This window comes from Dipodomys ordii, unplaced genomic scaffold (assembly GCF_000151885.1).
Source record: "Dipodomys ordii isolate 6190 unplaced genomic scaffold, Dord_2.0 Scaffold15, whole genome shotgun sequence".
Classification (NCBI taxonomy): Eukaryota; Metazoa; Chordata; class Mammalia; order Rodentia; family Heteromyidae; genus Dipodomys; species Dipodomys ordii.
Window position 1 is genome coordinate 8,261,249 of NW_012267231.1, and position 22,406 is coordinate 8,283,654.

The following is a 22,406-nucleotide window of genomic DNA, read 5'->3' on the forward strand; positions in this document are numbered from 1 at the left end:
GGGAGGGTAGGAGATGAGCCAAAGCTCTGTGTAAGCCAGGACAGTTGATTCAGGAGGAAGTGAAGACAGGTTTGGGGATGTTTGTTTGTTCTACTGGTACTGGGCCTTGGACTTAGGGCCTTGTGCATTTACTTAGGCTTTTCTGCTTGAGATTAGCATTCTACCACTTGAGCCACTCTGGATTTTTGCTGGTTAGCTGAAGATAATTCTCTTCATTTTGTCTTCTGGAGCTGGCTTCAAACCGTGATCCTCAGATCACACCCCATAAATGACTAGGATTTTAGGTGTAAGTCACCAGTGCCCGGCTAATATGTTTTGAGCTGAAAATTTGGAACGACAACCCCGGCTTTTGACAACCATTATAAAAATTAAACAAGGACTAAAATAACTAACAACTATATAACATATCATGGGCAATAAAGTTTTATCCATAAACATTCACTGATCACTAAATCTCATAATAATACTAAGTATATTTAGTTTGCAAGAGAAAATGAAATTTTCATAGACAAAACGCTTGCTAAAGTTGTCAACTTTAGAAACTCGGTAAAAAAGCAATTAAACATTCACTTAATACCTCCCCTTTCAGAAAGAAAGACTGTAAACCTAGAGTATTTCACTGACAAAGCCATGTCCAAACACCTCCTTTCCAGAAGGGAAAAAAATTACCATACATAGGTTGCTTTCCACAAAATCCCTGCAGAAGCAGAAACAGATAAAATTATTAGGCTATACAATGGTACGCACAAGTTCCCTTTAGTCAAAAATGTAAAATCTGGTGCTAGCTAAATTTAATGGTAAAATTTGGTGCTAGCTAAATCGGCCCTATTGATTCATTTGGTTTGTGCTTTAAGACAATTGGAGCTAGCATCTAAAATACAGAGATTTTCTATGAAAACCCCGAATTGAAGCTTTATTTGAAAAACCCAGAAGATCTGGCAATAATCAGTAGTACCAATGAGCCTGGAATGGGGTATGTCTCCATCATCTAGTCCACTTCGGATCTCAGTTACCTGACTAGCTTTCTAAGGGGCTTCCTTGATACTCCTTACACTGTTAAGATTTAACTGTGTGTTTATTCCTCAAAAATCAGGCTAACTTGAGTAAAGGTGCCATGGCCTCGTGCAGCCCAGTAGAAGGAAATGGTCGTGTCTTAGGGCTTGTGTTTTCCAAAGGCCAGTCGTCATCCATTACAGCATTGGTCCCTGACAATGGCTCTACATGTGAATTGGGAGAGTTTTTATTTTTGGTGCCAGTCCTGGGACTTGAACTCAGGGCCTGAGCACTGGCCCTAGCTTTTTGGCTCAACCACTTGAGCTACAGCTCCAGTTCCAGCTTTTTGGTGGAGCCTCACGGACTTTACTGTCTGGGCTGGCTTTGCACTATGATCCTCAGATCTCAGCCTCCTAAATAGATTGCAGGCATGAGCCACAGTGCCCAATTAGTGATCACTATTGAATAGCCATTAGAGAAACGTGTATGTATGTCCCTAGGACATGTACCTAGAAAGTGGATATGCCAGGCCATAAGTCATATATTTATTTACCTTTAGCAGGTACTGCTGGACTGTTTTCCAGAGCTTTCGTGCCAATTCACACATTCCCACTAGAGTGTGCTTAGTTTCCTCACTACAGCTGCCTGCTATTGTCTGCCCTTCTGCTGGGTCTGTAGTGATGCTTCACTGTCATTTGATCTGCAGGTGCCCCATGGCTGCTGCAGATGAGAATGTTTTCTGATTCCTGACCACCTGGATATGCTCTTCTGAGAAGTGCCTGTTCTAACTGCTTCCCTGTGTTTCTGTGGTATTGACCTGTCTTTCAAAAGTTGGCTTGTTATCTATGTTTTGGGTATGACTTAGGTTGTTTATATGTGTATCACATGTCTCCATTTCTCTACAGCTTAGTTTTTACTCTGAGTAACAGAAGTTTCTTAAAATTACTTTGAATGCAGTGCAACTTATACCATTTTTTTCATCATGATAGTACTTTTATATCATTTAAGAAATCACTGTTGGGAGGAGTGAGCAAATGTAGTCATTATGTTCAATGGACATTATATAAAAATTACCCATGGAACTTGAGGGTAGGGACAGGATGGGGGAGTAGGGGAGACTGAAGGAAGAGATGATGTTGAGCGAGAAGCATTGAATTCATAGCCTGACTTAAGGGACTGTAACCCCTGTGTAGACCTACTTCATAACAACAAGAATGGAAAAGGAAATCACTGTTCATCTCAAGATCATGAATATATTTTGTTTTTCCTCAACAATAATGCTGTTTAGAAGGAAACAAAAATGGGTATTACATATGTAATTTAAATTTCCTATTAGATTTTTTAAAAGTAAAGAGCAACAGTGGAATTAATTTTTATTGTCTTATCTAACCTACTATATCCAAAATATCATTTTGATATGCCATAAATATAAACATCTTTGAGATAGTGTGCATTCTTTTTCTATAGTAAGTGTTTAAAACCTGCTACGTGTTTTACACTTCAAACAGATCTCTGTTGGGCCAGCCACATTTCAAGTGCTCAGTGGTCACCTGTGGTTACCAGCTACATATGGGACAGTGCAGATCTGGACATTACCTTGTTTCATCTACCACATCTAGATTACTATGTACAGATATAGGAATAATGAGGTGATAATCAAAGACTTTTCCCTCGGGGATATTCAAATGGCTATCTTGTGGTAATGACACAATGGCTTAATATGTTCCCTTTAACTGTTGCTATAAAAGTTCCCTAGCTGGTTTTTACTTTTAATCCATATTTGAAAATCATTCCTACTGGGTTACCAAATTATTTAGTAGGTCATGGGCAGAAATTGTACAAGGTGGAAGGGAAGAAAAAGGAAACCATCAATATGCATCAAGAATTGTTTTTTATCATTATTTCAGGAGTGTGTGTGTGTGTGTGTGTGTGTCTGTGTGTGTCTGTGTGTGTCTGTGTGTGTGCTGTAGTTTGAGATCAGAAAAGTTTGGGGCTATCAATAATGGTTTAAAAAGTTTGAAAATCACCATGCAACAATAGCTTACAACCTATAATCCTTAGGGGACTAAGAAAGAGAGAACAACATGCAGAAAACTCAATGAAACTTGGCCTCCCTGAAGGAAAGCTAGACTAGAGACATGTGCCTGTATTCTAGCAATAATGGGAATGTAAAGTAGGCAAATCAAGGGACTGGCTTGAACAAGGGGTGAGGGGGATGAGACCCTCTCCTACAACTAGTTAGTTTTGGACACATAAATGGACATGTAACCCTTTTATACAATTATTTGTGTGTATGTGTGTGTATATGTGTGTGTATATATATACACATATACACACATATGTGTATATGTGTGTATATATACACATATATATACATATGTGTATATATATACACGTATGTATATATATATATATATATATATATATACAGAAACAGTGAAAAATAGGGCTGGAGGCATGGCACCATAGCATCATGCCAGCCTAGCAAGTTCAAGGCCCTGAATTCGAATGCTACCATGTGCACACACACACACACACACACACACACACACACACACACAAGCACATACACACTAAAGTTTTTTAAAACGACTACAATAGTGCAGTCTCTTAAATAACCACCTAGGAAATCCAACTTGCAACTTACTTTATACACATCATTAGAGGAGTCATGGAATTATGCTCTTAGAAAATTGGTCATAGACCAGAACTCCTCATAAAGCAGATCTTTCTGGAAACAACTTAGGTAAAGCCAGGTACAGTTCACAGAACAGGAGGGACTTGTTATGAAACTCTTCAACTGTAACCCAACATGAAATGGAGCAATGATCCAATGATGCACACATCAAAAATGGAAATTCGGAGTCCATACAATTTAAGTTTGTTCTTCACATCAGCAGACTGTTTGTTTTTTTTGTTTTTGTTTTTGTCAATCATGGGCCTGGGCACTGTCCCTCAGCTCTTCAGCTCAAGGCTAGCACTCTACCACTTGAGCCACAGCACCACTTCTGGCTTTTTCTGCTTCTGTGGTGCTGAGGAATCGAACCCAGGGCCTCATGCATGCAAGGCAAGCGCTCTACCACTGAGCCACCTTTCCAGCCCCAAACAGTTTTGACTGAAGTTTTAATCATAGGTCAAACAAGAAAACAAACCTTGGAGGCAATTAACAATTATAAAATGGAGACATATATACTAGTGGTCAAGAGACTGTCATTGGTCAGGTCATGTGCAAGGCATTCACAAACCTTGTCTTTCAATAACCTTTCATGATTGGGCTGTATAATAACTAGTTCATAAATAAGGATATCGACCTGTCTAGGTCTCAATGAGTTAGGAAGACGCAGGGCCTTGCATGTAATTCAATCTTCACAGTGGCCCACATTCTGTCAGGCACACATGCCTTCACCCACTCATGGTCCTTTATGAAAGGTTTGAATAGTATTGTAGATCCTCATCCATGATGAGGATGATGTGGAATAGGATAGGAACATCAGGGGCTAAAATCTGTATCTGGGAGCGAAAAAATTTGATAGTCAAAATTCTCACTTCCCTGCTCCACCATTGGAAGTCTCAGGACATTTCCTTGTATGAAAACTGAAAAGAGTGAGCCCCATACCCTTGCAATAAACAGTAAAATGTATAGACTCACAGCAAGGACTATGTAATAAATGTGCGTTTTAACTAATACATTATGTCAATTTTGTAATAAATAGAGGTCTTTAAAAAAACTAACCAAGAAGTATTAGATTAATTTGAAAATTAATTGAAATTAATTGAATTAGTTGAACTGAATCAATTGAAATTTTTGACTAAAAAGCGTCAATATTTTAATGAGAGGAACAATTATTATCCATATGAATGTATACCTATTATTTCTTTACAGAAATAATGAATGAATCAATATTCATCTTATAGGAAAATCCCAAAGATCTCTTTTCCTTAGTGCTATGAAAGATTTTCAGAAAATAAACATGTTTTCTACCTTGCTGTCATTTTGGGTTGTTTTGTTTTCTTTCGTTTTTTTGTTTTCTTTTTTTGAGAGTTTAGGACCAAACTCAGGGCTTGCACTTCCCAGGCCAATGCTTGTCCACTAAACTAAATTCCCCAACCCCAAACATGCTTTTAAAATGACATCTTTAATTTTCAACTTGGGAGGAGAAGAGTGGAGGGTGAGGGAAAGTGGGAGAAAAAGGAGGGAGGGGGTAACAGTGTTCGACAAGAAATGTATTCATTAACTTATTTATGTAACTGTAATCACTATATATATTACCTATACAATGAAATAAATTTAAAAATTAAAAAAGATAATTGAAAACAAAAAAATAAAATGACATCTTTGATAAATCTTTATTCAGATTAGGAGAAAATTAAGTTTTCTTTCTTTCTTTCTTTCTTTCTTTCTTTCTTTCTGTCTGTCTGTCTGTCTGTCTGTCTCTCTTTCTTTTGGAACAAGGTGAACAGTTTAGAACTAAAGAGCTAATTTTTTCTGGGCATACTATTGAGCACTATTATTTCTCAGAAAGAAACAGCAGAAAAGTCTGCTAGCAACAGATGAACAAGTCCCACCTTGTTCCAGATTTAAGGGACTGTGAACAGGTCCGAGGTGGCTTTTGCCATGCTGCCTGTCCAAGAACTGTGGTCCCCCTATGCATTTCACCTTGAGTCTTTTTCCTAATAAATGAAACTATGCAAGCATTCAGCCTCTTGCGAGTTCCCTGCCGACACCTTTCTCCCCATTCCTTTCCATCAGTCAGCTTAAACTCACCAAAGAGCAACTAATCCATGTCAGAAAGAGCCACTTAGCCTCAGCCTGTACTTTCTACTTTTAAACACCACTGAAGTAAAAACTCCTGTGTTCCGGGTCTCTGCAACTTTCCCAAGGCAGCACAAAGCCTGAGCGTTTTCATCAGATAATTGCCTCTTTTCCCCACCCCCTGCAGCAAGGCCACCTTGTTTGAAAGCTCCCAAGTGCCACCAAGAAGCCAGCCCTACCTTGTCAAACTGGTGGTCCACAAAAAGATGTCCTTGGCTTTGTGAGGAGCTGTCAGAGAGTGGCTTCCTGCGTCCCAGTCAGCTCTGTTCTCATCAGAGAGCAACACGCCTCATCTCTAACCTGAGCTCTGGAATTCTTTCAGAGACCCACCCTGCAAAGTTGCAAGTCAAGATTTCTGACAGGGCATTCAATCACGTGAGACGACGCTGCTGGCTACTGGATGGCACCTGCAGGTTCTTCCAGGTGGGATGTCGCTTCCTGTTTCACCATGCCAAGAGGAGAAGACTGCAGTTGGGCCAGGCTGTGAGTCACAACAACAACTACTGTCTCTCTGCCTTTTGGGGACACCTAGCAGTGAATTCGCCAGTGGCCGGGATAGTCTTGGTGTTTGTGTTTGAACACAAAGGAAGAGGCTGGCTGGGAGAAAGCCCTGGGACAACTCTGTTCCCTGGTCTGAGCTGGTTTGACAACTATGGTATCCTCTAGAAACTGCAAATCCTGACTGGCTTGGCTACCCACATCTCCACAGGACACCACAAAGCTTTCTCTGCTTGTTCTCTAGTCATTGAAAAGGGGGGGAAATGCCTTTTTTGAACTACATAGTGATCAAAAACAAAATCACCTGCCAGCTTCTTTCTTTTTGAATCAGCATACCTTTGCAACATGACAGGGTATCCTTGTGACATCTGCACACTTGCACACAGGGTACGTAGAACAAATTCATATCCCCCCCCAGCCCCCGCCCTCAGCCCCCCGCCCCAGATCGCCACTCCTACCCTCCCTCCTCTGCCCTTTTTTCAAGCATCTTGGGCTGCATTTCATTAGGCTACCTGTTTATCTATACCATTTTCTCTTTTTAGAGCTTTTTAAAATTTGTATCAGTCTTAAAGACCAATCAACACAAAGATAAGCCTGTGAGTATCAAGAAATGAATATGGTCATTGTCTGCATGGAGCACTTCAATGTCCAAAGCGAGTGTATGTGTACATTCTACATTGTGTTTCGAAGTGCTACACTCTCTCACTATGGAAGAAACTGCTCTGGGCTGGGGTGGTTTCAAAGCACTTTGACAATAGGAAGCCTTTCGCAAGTCACCTCATGTATGGTTTGTGAAGCCAACAGGCCACCCTGGAGGCCAAGGCCGTCCTGCCACCTGCTCCTTGGATCTCTGCTGGATTTCCTACTGAAAACATGTTTGCTTTCTCATTGCTCTCCACCAGGCTCGCCCCTCCCTGGCTGCCTGGTCTTTTTAGTTCTAAATGCATCCTACACAGAACAAGCCCGTGGTCTTCATACCCTTACCAAGGGCTGCTTTGAAAGCTGCCTTCTCTGACACCTCTTAACCTCCCCCAGCCCACCACCAACTGCTCTGGGATGATGTCTGTCACAACACCTTCTGCCCTCTGAGGGCCTAACATTCTTGCACCTGCTACCCCCACTACCCAAACCCTCCAGGGGACAAGCCTTGCTGTGGCCTGGCCACCCCCAAGAGCTTAACACAGTGCCTAACTGTTCAATGGGGGTCCCATGCCCCCAGCACAGCCCTAAGTTGCAAGCATCTCCCACTCATATTCACTCCATGCATATGTAGGGAAGAGAGTCCTCCTGAACCCTGTTCTGCATTCCCTCTCTCAGAATGAAGTCAACAGACTACTGCAGAACCACATTTTTCTCATTTGTATGAAGTTATCTACTGATGAAATGCAATGTTCACATCAAATAGCAACTGTTAATGCACACTTCCGTCCCAATGGTACTATCGAAAGAAGCTCACTTGCTTTCTGGAGGATGTGCTGGAGATGGGAGCTAGGGCCTTGTCCATGGGAAGAGTGGGCTCCACCACAGCCCTCACCATCTTTCTTTCTTTTTTGGGGGGGTCCAGTCGTGGGGCCTGAACTCTGGGCCTGGGCGCTGTCCCTCAGCTCTTCAGCTCAAGGCTAGCGCTCTACCACTTGAGCCACAGCGCCACTTCCGGCTTTTTTTTTTCTTTTTGCTTATGTGGTGCTGGGGAATCAAACCCAGGGCCTCAGGCATGCAAGGCAAGCACTCTACCACTGAGCCACCTTCCCAGCCCCTCACCATCTTTCTTAAGTCACTCTCGAGATGTAACCCTTCCTCTTCCTTGAGGACAACTGTACAAGAGACTTCTGCACAGCTGACCCTAGAAGGAGGCAAGGGAGGATTTCTGAGAGTTCACTGCCCAAGACCTTGGTGGGAGCTGGGGACCCAGGGGTCAGTCTAGTGTGTCTGCAGCTCCAGGAAGATAGCTCAGCGCACCATAGGGCTGAACAAACATGATCTCAGAAACAGGTTATTTCCCTCTCTCTCTCTCTCTCTCTCTCTCTCTCTCTCTCTCTCTCTCTCTCTCTCTCTCTCTCTCTCTCTCTCTCCTCTTTGTGCCAGTACTAGGCCATGACTCAGGACCACATGCTCTGGCTTGGCTTTTTCACTCAAAGCTAGCATTCTAACACTTCAGTTACACCTCCACTTTTAGCTATTTTGTTTGTTAACTGGAAATAAGAGTTTTTCGGATTTATCTTCTCCGGCTAGTTTTGAATTGCTACCCTTAGATCTCAGCCTCCTGCCAACAGTGCCTGGCTTACACCGTTCTTATTTATTTATACATGTACAGTGGTCTATCAGCTCCTACTTATGAGATGAGAGAGAAGTCTTGGAGTATGACAGAGAAAGAGGCAAAGAGAGATGTCATTTCTTCTAGGTCCTACCTAAATGAGTCACACTGTATGAGTGAACTTTAAGAGTAAACGGTTACATGTTGAATCCTTGTGAATAGAAATTAACTTCAATCACTAGACAGTTAATGATTCATTGCATTCAAAAAAGTATCACCTCTGACAAATGAAACACAATTATATATGGCATTAGTGAGGCTGCCTTGTGGGGAAAATGGAACACATCACAGAATGGATGAGTTTATGTACAGCCAGCGGTTGCTAAGTTGCTAAGGCAACCAGCTCTGTAAAGTACCCATTGAGAGCATTTTACATAGGAAATAGGAATGAAGGTTTATTGCTTTGAATGGATTCCTGAGAGCTGCATCAGCACGAGACAGGTAGGAGAACATGGGAGGTAATAAGGAGTCTGAGTCAGTATCTGAGCTCTCCATACTCTCTCATGCATGGACAAGATAATGACAAAGCATTGTACCTCTTATTCATCCAGCTAGCCTTGTCCCAACACATTCATTGCATAAGATGCTTGAAATATCAAGATGAATGTACTGTCCCTGGCCTCAAGGAGATTATGATCTACCTTCTCCTTCTTTCTCCTGTTCCACTTCCTTTCCCATCACCTGCTATGATAACAAAGATTTGGGAGAACTGCTCAAGAAACTTGAGACACCAAGAGTGAGTACACTTCTCTTCTGTCTATGCATTCTTTCTGTGATGGGAATTTTTTAAGCAGATGGGTGGAGTGCCCTATATAAAATGTAAGTTACTGAGCTGTAGTGGCTCACACCTATAATCCAAGCTACTCAGAGGCAGAGAGTGGGAGTATCACTGTTCAAGGTTAGCCCAGCCCCCCCCCAACACTAAAAGGTCCTGTCTCAATTTAAAGCAAAAAGCTGGGTGTGGTGGTACACACCAGTCATTCTAGCTATGCAGGAAGCTTAAGTTGGAAATTATGGTTTAGACCAGCTGGACATAAATACAAGGTGTTATCCTAAAAATACAAAGCCTACTGGATATCGTTAGAAAGTATCCTATAGTTCAGGGTGATTCCTATTGCTTTAGTTTTCTTTCAGGCAAATAGTCTTCCCTTTCATGGATAAACTTGTTGATATTAGTTTATCATATACAGTCACTAAATGTTTAGATTAATAGTTTATAACTATGATGCTTATTTATTTACATATTTATTGAGCTCTCCTGTCGTAGAGTTATATCAGTAAGTGTAGTTACAATAAAATGGTCTGCTTTATCATGTTAAACCACCTTCCAGGCCCCTGTGAAAAAAAGATATTAGCCAATTAAATGTCTAGACTGAACAGAAGAAAAATAGTACCTCCTAAAAACAATAGTACAAACTTTTAGTTACTTAAATCCTTGAAATCAAAATTAGCCAACCAACCAATCAATAAAAATGCAAACTATAAAAATTATTATTACAATTTAAAAGTTAAAAATCTGTTGCCAGGTGCTAGTGGTTCACACCTGTAATCCTAGCTACTCAGGAAGTTGAGATCTGAGGATCGTGGTTCAAAGCCAGCCCGGGTAGGAAAAGCCATGAAACTCTTATCTCCAATAAACCACCAGAAAACCGGAAGTGGCTCAAGTGGTAGAGCACTAGCCTTGAGCTGAAGAGCTGAGGGACAGCACCCAGGCCCACAGTTCAAGCTCCATGACTGACAAAAATAAATAAATAAATAAATAGAAATCTGTTATCAAAACCAAAACACAGAGGCTAGGAAATATCATTCAGTGGTAGAATGCTGGCTTAGCATGTACAAGCCCCTAGGTTTAATCTCTTGGAAGGAAAGAAAGAGAGAAAAAGAGAAAGGAAGGAAGGAAGGAAGGGAGAGAAGGAGGGAGGGAAGGAGGAAAATTGCTTAGCTGTCAGTAATAAAATTCCTCCAACCTCAAGAATGTAGTATTATATAGATCCTAAGCTTTATGAGAAAGTATAGTATATAGTAACTGGAACAGAATTCTTGGACTGTAAATTACTCTGCTGGGTTTCATCAGAGACAAAGTAAAGCAAAAATCTTGTGTGACTACACTTACCAACAGAAGAGGAAATCATGCATACTTTCATGGTGGCCAGGATGGCTTAGTTTCCACAACTGACACCTACCATAGAGACTGATTGCACACATTCATTCCATTCCATTCCTTACATGTCAGGGATGATAATATACTTAATATGACAGATCAGATACCCCAATACATGTCATGCTAATACTATTTAAAATTAATGTACAAAAAATGCCACTTGGGTCTACTCAGTTTCAACCATGTAAGTCATTAGTATTCAAGGTGAATTATTACCACTGAAAAGGTACTTCCAATAAATGTTTATTTATCCAGGTCCAAACAAATAACTCAGTTCTACACCTTTCCTATTAAAATTGCTGGCTTGGATCCACCACTAGTTTAGTCAACCCACCAATGCTTTTTTTAATTTCAGTTACAAAAACTCAGGAAGGGAAAGGAAGCAAAAATGAAAACTACTGAGCCCAGCAAATGGAGTTTGCAATGCTGAGTACTCAGGGGGCTGAAGGAGAGGGAAGGTAACCCACACTGCTCCAGGTCAGAAGGTTGGGATCTGGGCTTCACTTGCATAGAGCTAAAAACAACAACAAAACCGCTGCATTACCCTGATCAAAGATAGGGGATGGGCATATGGAGATGATACATATGTCCTAAGCCTGCACCAGAACTTCAGGGCTTGTACTCCAGGCCTGAGCAGCAACAGCAGAGACCAGCTCTCCATATGACAGAGAGCACAGGGAAGGCCTTGGTCTGCATGGTTAATATATGGGCAGATCTTAGTCTGAACAAGGCCCACAGGACCCACCTCATTCTTGCTAGGACTGGAAGGGCAGTCTGGATCTGTACTAGGACTACACAGATAAGGCCTCAGCCTAATCCTTAGGGATTAGGATAAGACCAGACTTTGGCCTACATTGGGCCCACAGGACTTCAGCCTGAGCCGGAACCAAAGGCCAGGCTTCAGCCTGTGTGGGGATTGTAGGGACCAAGACTCTGCCAGTATGAGTCCCAGAGGCACCAGGCCTTGGACTACATGGGTACTACAGGGAACCACAGAACTAGGCCTTGGCCTACATGAGAACCATAGGGACTAGGCCTTGGCCTGCAAGGGGACAAGGGGACCAGAGGACCCAGCCTCCACCTGCACTGGAACCACAGGACAGGCATGGCCTTCATGGGGACCAGACAACTGGGCCTCACCGCGTCCTGGGACCATGGTTCAACCTCCACTGGGATTGCAGGGACCAGGCCTCAGCCTGAGCCTGGACCAGAGGACGGGGCCTTGGCCTGCATGGGAACTTCAGGCCCAGGCTTCAGCCTATGTGGGGACCACAGGGACAAGGCGTTAGTTTGGGCTGGGAACAGAAGACCAGGCCTTGGCCTGAGCCCAGACCAGAGAAACTGGGCTTTGGCCTAATCTGGGACCAGAGGGCCGGGCCTCGACCTGAGCTGGGACCACAGAGACTAGACTTCGGTCTATGTGGGGATCAGAGGGACCAGGACTCAGCCTGCATGCAGACCAGAGGACTGGGCCTCAGCTTGAGCCGGGACCAGAGGGACCAGGCCATAGGCTGGAACCTCAGGCCTGGGCCTCGACTTGCGCGGGGGGCCAATGGGAACCATAGAGACAGCCTCGCCCGTGCGGGGACAGTGGGACAGGGCCGGCCTGGCCGAGCCTGGCCTCTGCTCTCCCCGGTGTGGTGTGACTGGCATGGACCCGGCCAGCAGCCCTCGCTCGCTCACCTTCCTAATCCCGGGTCTCCGGCAGGGCGGTCCTCGAAGGCATGGAGATGGCGCCGCCGCGGTGCATCCTGGGAGGGCCGTGTGGTACCAGGCCGGGCAGCTTCAAGGCCCGGGCGCAGGCCCCCCGCGCAGCGCCCGGCCTGGGTCCTCTGGAGATGGCTCTCTCCTGACCACAGTCACCTCAGCGGACTTGGTCCTGGTCACCCAGCATGGTCCCTGGTGGTTCAGAGGGGCTGGGTTGATTGTCCAAGAGATCCAGCTTGGGTGGGACAGGGGATTTGAACCCGTGTCCTCTATGATCGGGAACCCAGTGCCTCTACTCATCTCTCCAGAGGCCAAATAATTTTTCAGCTGGTCCATAGGGCTGTTGAACATTCCCAGAGATGGGGGCAAGGGATAGAATAACGATCTAGAAGAGTCCCACAGCTTTTATACGCTCTGTCAGCTGGCAAACCCAGGACACTACTGGTTCTCCACCAAAAAGGCCTGACAAACACATTGCTAAGGACAAGGTAGACAAGGCCTGGAGTTCAAACCCCAACCCACAAAAGTAAAATACTGAATGCTGAAAAGCTTCTGATGCTCCCTAGCTCTTTCTACATTCTGGTAGGGTTTGGGTTGGTTGGTGGTTTTGCAACTGGTTAATAATTCTAGAAACACAGGGAGAATGAGCTATCTCAAATAGTCAGGGAACCAACATACATATTGGTAATGGCACACTGTTGTGTGTGTGAGCCTAGCCTCCCACAGCGGGTGTCACCACTGAGCTACAACCACTAGAATGACACATTTTCCCTGGAAGTGGCCCTTTGCTTTGTGCTCTATAGAAGACCATTAAAGAACAAAATAAGCACTTGTATTTAGTGACTATTTGTAAGACTGGTTTTTAAAAAAAATGCCTGGGATGAAATCTTGCTGGCTCCTTTCTGTTTGTCCACCCAGGAGGTACAGAGTGCTTATGTCTGATCTATTTCCAAATCCCCAACCCATGAGTTGCTGATATTATCTTGCCTATGTTGATATACTCTAGATTTTCCAGAGAATTGGGCTATTTTTGTATGGATCCTTGGTTTCCATTCCTAGCCCCATACCCCTAAGAAGAGAGGCCATATTCCATATTCAAGCAAAGACCAAACATCACAGACAAAAAAAGATTTACTTGTCAACAATGTACTGAATAAGGAAATCTTTCCTTTCTTCCTTTTTTTTAAATTTTATTTTATTTGTGAACATACTGTACAGAGGGGTTACAATTGCATGGGCAGGATAATGCGTACATTTCTTACCAAGCATTGCAGCCTCCTCTTTTGTTTACCCTTCCCATCCTTTCCCAGCCTCCCCCCTCCCCCATCCTTTCTTCCTTTTATTGTGATGGCATTGTGGTTTGAACTCAGGGCCCCACACTACCTCTCTGGCTAGCACTCTACTACTTGAGCTACTACTCCAGTTCTGGCTCTTTGCTGGTTAATTTGAGCTAAGAATCTCGAAGATTGCTTATTTGGCTGTCTAAGAACCTTGATTTTTATATCTCAGCCTTCTGAGTAGCTAGGATTATAGGCATGTTCCACTAGCGCCTGGTTACCTAGTCTCATTGTGGGGAAGGGGGAAAAAGGAGCAAAATTGGGGGAAAAGGGCTTAAAAGAAAAAGTACAGAACAATGGGCAGTCAAGTTTTATTTTATGCAGGTACTCATTTATATTTTACCAGGAAACTAAAATACCAAGCAATTTAGATTGTTTTGGGAAACCTACTACTCTTTCTTATAATTTGTTGAATAATTAAAAACAAAAGCAAAAATTGCTAGTAATCTCCCCAATGTGTTAATGTGTTGCTATTCTATTCACACACCTTGGCCTCAAGTGAGAATTTTGTCTGGCAGGAAACTTAGAGCACTAAAAACAAAACAAAACAAAAAACCTGCGTAGACACGTCAATCAGCACTCTAGGAATTGTGGTTCAAGTAACCCTCTTATTTGAAATATTATTGCCTTCAGTGTTCACACAGGCTTTTATGTGAAACTCTTGGAGCTTTTATCCAGTGGAGGGAAATAAAGCACAGACCACAAGTCTGTTTTCAATGTTTCTAGGCCCCAGAGAAAACAAAGAAAACATACTGTGAAAACTAAGCAAATTCTTGAAAAGGAAAAATCCAGACAATCCACAGCAGGTATAGTCAGGGATCATAACCAGTGCAATATAAATAGTTTATTCTAATGAGTTGTTAAGGTTCAGTCAGTTGCAAATTTACAAATAAAATCTCTGTTGGTTTTTTTGGTTTAAATATTCTGGGCCTAGGCTCTGTCCCTTAGCTTTTTCACTTAAGACTGGTGCTCCACCATTTGATCCACGACTCCACTTCCAGCTTCTTTCTGGTTAATTAGAGATCAGTGTCCTAGGCTTTTCTGCCTGGGTTGGTTTCAAACGTCAATCCTCATATTTCAGCCTTATGAGTAGCTAAGATTACAGGTATGAGCTACCAGCACTCAGCTTCATTATTGGCTTTCTCCAACCTAACTTTAAACAATAAATATATTCGTTACCTTTACAATTAGGAGGTGGTACATGGCATTAACTGTGAAGAGCTTTAGCTCTTCTGGGAACTGGTTTGCTACTCAGACCCAGGGTAATACAGCCAAGATAGGCATTTTACCAACTATTGTTTTCAAATGGCCAGGTGTAAAACAAGGCAATTTTATATACTGTCACAGATGTTAATCAAAGTTATTCAAAGTTCAATATGTAGGTCATGTTTCCAAACACCTTGGAAGTCCAAAGCTGCCATCTGCATCCACAGGAGGTTGGGTTGTGCAAGATGAGGTGCATACATGGAAAAAAGGTGGGAAATTGGACACTAGGTCATGTTCTGTATCCAAGTGGCTACTTGTGGCTTGGTACAGTCTTTCCCATGGTGGACCCACTCATTTATGACTTGATGGCATTGTTCCAAGCCTTTCTGTATTCTAAAGACATCACCCAAATTGCTAATGGTGCACCAGGTGCAGAGAACACAGGTTAGGTGAAAATGCTGTGAGTTCTCCCTTATACTTTTTGCTATGTGGTATTACTATTGGGCAGCGGATCTGGAGGTAATTGTTCTTTTCTTTGTGGGGAGGGGAATGGTTTTTGTAGACAGGGTCTCATTCTGTAGCTCAGGTTGGCCTCAGATGCAGGATCCTTCCACCTCAACCTCCCAAGTGTCATTTGTAGTTGTGCACTACCGTGCCTGGTTTGGGCAATTTTCCTTGGGTAGGTTTTCACCCACTACCCTTTGGTAGTCTGCAACTGTGTATACTACAATGCATAATGCATTATACAATGTATAGTGCAATTGTGTATACAGAGCCTCAGGCTGCTGCTCTGCTTCCTTTATCCTAGATAGAATTAAGCTTTCTCAAGCCTACTCAGTCTGCAGTTAGTCTGAAAGTTAAGAGGTAATCCTCCCTCATGAGTTTCAAAAGTGCTTCCTCCTTTCCTGCTTTCCCCTCTTGATATTGGTGTATCTTGTTGCTTCTTTGCTATTGTCTTGGGGATGGGGGGGGGGAAGGGGGGAGTGTCCTGGATTGGGAGGCACCAGATGTGGAATTCAATCAGAAGGCTCAGATCTTCATTTTCCAGGCCCATTACCCAAGCACCAGGGAACCGGTGCAATACACTTACAATCTCTTTGCTTGTCCTTCTAGCTTTGTATTTTCATAGAAGTTGCTTTCTTTGTTTTACTCAAAACCAAACCAAATCTCAGTAGCTCTTCATTCTCTAGTTGTCATAATTCCTTAGCATGGGTACCGTAGAGTTGTGGATAATTACCTTAATACACCCCTCTTTTTTTGTGCCAGTACTGGGGCTTGAATTTAGGGCCTGGGTACTGGGACTCTATCACTTGAGCCATACCTCCACTTATGACTTTTTGCTAGTGAATTGGAGATAATAGTCTCACAGAATGGTAGTCCTCAGATCTCAGACACCTGAGTAGAGAGGCTCATAGGCCACTTGGCTTTTAACATTCTTTTCTAGTATGATTAACACATCACCATCCACCACTCAGATCCAAATGGCAACGGCTTCAATTTGAATAGTATACATCCATCACTTTGTGATTTGAGGACAGGGAATAAATTACAGAGAGAATGACAGGATGCTGGAACCAGCCTACCTAGATCCATTACCTCAGCTCTCCTATTTTACCAGTTGGGTGATCTTAGACAAGTTTCTTAATCTCTTTATCTGCAGGGTGTGGTGATACATGCCTGTAATTACAGCTACTCAGAAGCTAAAGACCAGAGGATCTTACCTAGCTCAGGCAAAGTTAGCTCACAAACCCTATCTGAAATTTAAAAAAAAATTAATAAAAAGCAAAATGGGCTGGGAATGTGGTTCAAGTGGAAGAGTACATGCTTTCCAAGTACAAGGCTGGGCTCAGTCTCCAGATTTGAAAAACAAAATTTCTATTCTGAAAATTAAGGGCTCATAATAGAGCCCACTGTCTAATTTTACCACCAGGGGTCTGAGGAGCACTTACAATACTGGGCAGCATCTAAGTAGTGCAGTGTAATTAACATTTGCAACTCCCTGGACATCTCTCTTCCCCAGAAGAGGTATCCTATCTCCCTTAATATTTGTGGTGGGCTTATGTTGCTTCCATTGCTAGCCGTGGAGACAATGGAGAAAGGAGCCAACAAATACAAAGTCAAAGACTGGTGACTAGCCACTCAAAGACAATGGAATCAAAATAGCCTAGAAGACAGCACAATATGCTGAGAACATACAGCCTGTTAAATCAAATGGCCCAGAAGAGATGGTGGAGACTTCTCAGACCTAATCACCCCTGTAATGGAGGATTGATGAATGACTATATAAGCACAATAGATTGAGCTGCTCAACACAGTGACTGGGTGGGAGGACCAGGCAGGGGTGGGGCTGGAGAGGCAGGTTGAGTCCAATTGCACAAGGCCCCGTGGAACCTGTTTTGGGCCTGCCCATCACCCTCTACATCCAAATGTGCTACAGATAGTCTTGAGGAGTCCAAAGCAATACGTTGCTAATAATAGCCAAAATGTACTTTTATTTTTCCCTTTTGTGTCTGCACTAGGGCTTGCATTCAGAACCTGAGTGCTTTCCTTTAGGCTTTTCATTCGAGGCTGGTGCTCTACCACACACCTCCACATCTTGTTAATTGAAGATAAAAGTCTCACAGACTTTCTTGTCTGAGCTGGCTTCTAATTGTGATTCTCAGATCTCAGCCTCCTGAGTACTTAGGATTTTAGGTGTGAGTCATTGCTGCCTGGTACTAATTAGCTTAAAAAAAAAGATTAGACTCCCAATGTTGAATAAAAGAAGCCAGAAACAAGAATATTCACAGACTTGGATTCCATTTTTATAAATAAAATGAAACCAGCAGGTAAGGCTAATCTATATCCTCCCAGTTGAAGATGAAGTTGCTTTTAGGGGTGGATACTGGCTGGAAAGTCAAAAAAGGACTTGTGCAAGTCACTGACGGTGTTGGACCTGGGTGCTCATTCCGCAGGCGGCCAGTTCTAAAAGCTCAGCTAGCTGTGTACCTCTACATACACAAGTTTCTGTATCTCTTGTGCTCCAAGTCAAAACAAATAGAGTAAGATCATGGCTTTCTGTGCTCACTTGTTTTTACTGGGAGGAGGAAGCTTCCAGATTGTTTCCCACGAGCCCACTGGGAACACACTGGGCAGACAGGCATTATTTGTTCTGGGTTGGAATCTAAATCCACGACCTGCAATGCATGATGCGTAAAAGGAATAGGTCTGACTTTTCTCACCATGATCTCAGAGGGGGCTGGGCCTGCTTTTCCCAAGGACTGGGATTCAGCTGATTCAGGCACCTTGAGCCAAGTGCGCATGCGCCAAGTAGCCCCCCCCCTTCCAATAGTCTTTTGAGTCTGGGCGCGCATGCGCGGCGTCCAGGGGCCATCCCGGGCCAGGTATTTTCATCTAAGGGGGTCTAGGCAGGCACCATGGGAGGACAGGATGTGCAGGTGTGCTGATGGGCCTGTGAACGACGTTTTGCTGCTACCGATGACTAAAGCTTGACTTCCGTCCCGACCTTGCCCCGGCATCTTTTCCCGAATCAAAGGAGCACGTGAGAACCATTTGCTGCGCTGGTCAACTTTAGTAATGTGGAGTACGTGTGTGCCCAGGTTAACTGACCCAGACCAAGAATCAATCAGACATGAAGACATTCCGAAATACTTCCAACTCAGCACTCTTGAAGCTAATTTTGTCCCTCATTTTAGAAGGGGTGGCATCTCCTTACTGGCATTAAGTGTACAACAATACAGGTCTGCGGGACTTGGAACCCATTCGGCTTTCCTTTCCAAGGAAATTTGTCACCATGAAGTTATTTATCCAGCTACGTAAGGAAACAAGAAGATAGATGAGTAGTAACATTTCCTTTTATTTTCATGGAGGTACGAGGGCTTGACTTTCTTGCCAGAGCTGGCTTCCAAGTATAATCCTCAGATCTCAGCTCCTGAAGAGCCAACCAAATATTCTACTTCAGACCTCTCACATCAACCACTATTATGATTCCTTGCACACACACACACACACACAACTGATCTGTCGCTCCATCCATCAGTCTATCTCATCCATCTAATCTGGGGATGTGGTTTAGTCAGGGCCCTTGGTATGCTTGCTTGGCTTTTCACTCATGGCTGGTGAGCCTCACATCCAACAATTGCTTCATATATCCCTTAAGGAAATGAAACAGCTATGTCAGAGCTACCTACAGGCTGTTTACAGTGTTCTTCCCACAACACCCAAAATATGGACTCAACCGGGGCAAACACCAATGAATACACAATGATTATTTCATTACAAAGAAAAGCTTGTCATTCCCAGCAACATGGTTAGAAATAGTAAGTGAGGTGAGCTAGACATGGAAGGACAAACACTGCAGATTCTCACTCACATGTGGAAACTAAAGAGTTAGAGCAGACAATAGGTCATGGAGAGCGCACACCTAGGATAGAAAGGGTAGAGGCTGGAAATGGGGACCAAAGTACAGTCAGACATATAAATTATTCTAATGTTCCATAGTATAGAAGGGTAACTATGGCCTACACCAGCAGATATACTTCAAAATAACTACAAGAAGTGTTTGAGGGTTCCTAATACCTAGAATTGAAAATATTTGTGGGGATGAGAATTCTAATTACCTTAGCCCTAACCTGGCCCTATATATTATAGATATGCACCAAATTATAATATTATAGTAGCTCATAAATATACACAAATATTTATACTATACAATATAACTGTACTTTTGAGGAGGTGTGGCTCACATGGTAGAGAGCCTACCTAGCAGGTTCAAGGCTCGAAAATCAAACCTCATAATTACTAAAAATAAATAAATAAAAATCATCCTCTATGGGGGGAGGCTGGGAAGGGATGGGAAGGGTAAACAAAGGAGGAGGCTGCAATGCTTGGTAAGAAATGTACACATTATCCTGCCCATGCAATTGTAACCCCTCTGTACAGTTTATTCACAAATAAAATAAAATAAAATTAAAAAAAAAATAGCATAAAAAAGAAAGAATTCAATCTTTTAAACCTCCTTATGTCTATGTTGTATATTTGAGCTCCACTTTTATGTATTTATTTGCCTACTGATTTGTCTGTTTTGTTCATTTTTTCCTCCATGGAATGAAATTTTGGACATACTACTACTCCTACTTCATTAATTCCTATTTTTATCTTTATTAAAACTGCCTCCTTTTTGTAAAAAAAAAAAAAAAATCATCCTCTAGCCAGGCGCCAGAAGCTAACCCCTGTAATCCTAGTTACTCAGGAGGCTGAGATTTGAGAACCTTAATTTGAAACCAGCTTGGACATGAATGTCTATGAGACTCTTTAATACAATTAGTCACCAAAAGGTCAGGAAGTGGAGGCTTTGGCCCACGTGATAGAGTGCCAGCCTATTTCCTTTTTTTTTTTTTTGGTCGGTCATGGGGCTTGAACTCTGGACCTGGGCACTGTCCCTGAGCTCGTCAGCTCAAGGCTAACATTCTACCACTTGAGCCACAGCACCACTTCTGGTTTTTTGGTGATTTATTTGAGATAGTTTCACAGACTTTCCTGCCCGGGCTGGCTTTGAACCGTGATCCTCAGATCTCAGCCTCCTGAGTAGCTAGGATTACAATAGGCATAAGCCACCGGCACCCGGCTGTTTCCTTTTTTAAAAAGAAATTATGTTCATAGAGTACCGGATTACATCCAAGACAAAAAGATTTCACTTAGAACACACTTTTTCAGTAGTACTATCTCACTGAGGAAGAATTTATATTAAGGAATCCCATTTCTAGAAATAAAGATTCATACTTTATTATACATGTCCTCTATATGTTTTAACAATCGCAGAAGTGCAGCTGGATTATATGGGAAGAGATTTCTTTTTTGTAAACGGCAGATGGCATGTTGTAGCTCTTCAAAGCATCTTGCTATTCTGTAAAATATCCCCACTTCCAGGACAGCATTTTCTGGGTTTACTTCATGATCAAGGGAGGAAGGAATATTAGATTCCTTTAGAACAAGCAGCCTTGACTGAGGCTCCAGTTCATTTGCATCCTTACTCCTTCCAGTTGAGTCCTGAATTTTCCTAACTGCTTCTTGGGGCAAAGATGTCTGCTTACTGGGAGCTAGACCCTGGTCTGTGGATTCCGCTTCAGAATCATCAGAGCTGTCATAAGCCACCAGACTTCTCAAAGCCTGCGATGGAGGCAGAGGACGATCGGTTCTGGTGTGGGCACGCTTGGCCATCCCAGCCTGAGCCAGTAGTTCAGGAGAATCATCAGATGGCCTCAAGACCCCAGAGCTAGCACTGGAGTGACTTTGAGAAGCACTCAAACAATGAGGTGCTGTCTGTTTGGTGTTTCTGTCTTGGACCGGTGAGGGAGCTTGACCATGATTATTTATGCCATGCTGACATTCCGATGCATCAAAGAACTGGCAAATGGTGAAGAAATTATTCCAGTCTCTTTGAAGTAATTTTAAATATCTAACAAAGTACTCAAGAAAACAGGTCTCTGAGGAAATCAAGAAGTCCAGGAGAACTGTACAATCAAACCCTATACTTCTGAAGAAGAATAGGAAAACACAGTGAGGATTATAGCCATTTTCATGTGTGTGATGGGTCCAGATTGCCTTTTCTTGGGTCACACATCCTGTAGCATCACAGTCTCTGAAAATAAAGATAATGGAGAAATCAGATTCATGACTTTTCTCCAAACAACAGTACTAACATTCATACACCATGCTCACCTGTCAGAATACTTTTATTTTTTTTGGTGCCAGTACTGGGGCTTTAAACTCAAGGCCTTGAGCTCTTTCTTTCTCCCTCAACTTTCTCACAGCTGGCACTCTACCCCTTGAACTACTCTTCCAGTTCCAGCTTTTTGCTGATTAATTAGAGACAGAAGTTGAATAGATTTGTCCTCCTAGGCAGGCTTCCAACTCTGATCCTGAGCTCTCCTGAGGAGTTAGGATTTCAGACGTGAGCCATCAGGACCCTGTCCGTCAGATTACTTTTTTTTTTTGTCGGTCATGGGGCTTGAACTCTGGGCTTGGGAGCTGACCCTCAGCTCTTCAGCTCAAGGCAAACGTTCTACCGCTTAAGCTACAATGCCACTTCCAGTTTTCTAGTGGTTTATTGGAGATAAGAGTCTCACAGGCTTTCCTGCCAGGGCTGGCTTTGAACCGTAATCCTAAAATCTCAGCCTCCTGAATAGCTAGGATTACAGGCATGAGCCACTGGTGTCTGGCATCAGATTACTTGTTAATCTATGTATTACTTTAAAGGAAAGAAAAATTCAGGGCTGGGTGGTAGAGTGCTTGCCTTGCATGCATGAGGCCCTGGGTTCGATTCCTCAGTACCACATAAGCAAAAAGAAAAAAAGCCGGAAGTGGCGCTGTGGCTCA

The 22,406-nt window shown here is 43.0% G+C and overlaps 1 protein-coding gene across 2 annotated transcripts in view; it reads right to left on the bottom strand.

Annotated features, from left to right (window-relative positions):
• Positions 1-20,803: 20,803 nt before the first annotated feature.
• The window catches only part of Lins (lines homolog (Drosophila)), a 13,680-nt gene continuing 12,077 nt past the window's right edge, over positions 20,804-22,406 (bottom strand). Inside the window, exon 7 of one of the 2 annotated variants that reach the window (XM_013011842.1) lies at positions 20,804-21,669. In XM_013011842.1, the coding sequence (XP_012867296.1) occupies positions 20,805-21,669 (865 nt within the window). In that variant the 3' untranslated portion in view covers position 20,804. The remainder of the gene's footprint in view (positions 21,670-22,406) is intronic. The other variant, XM_013011843.1, reaches the window with a different exon arrangement.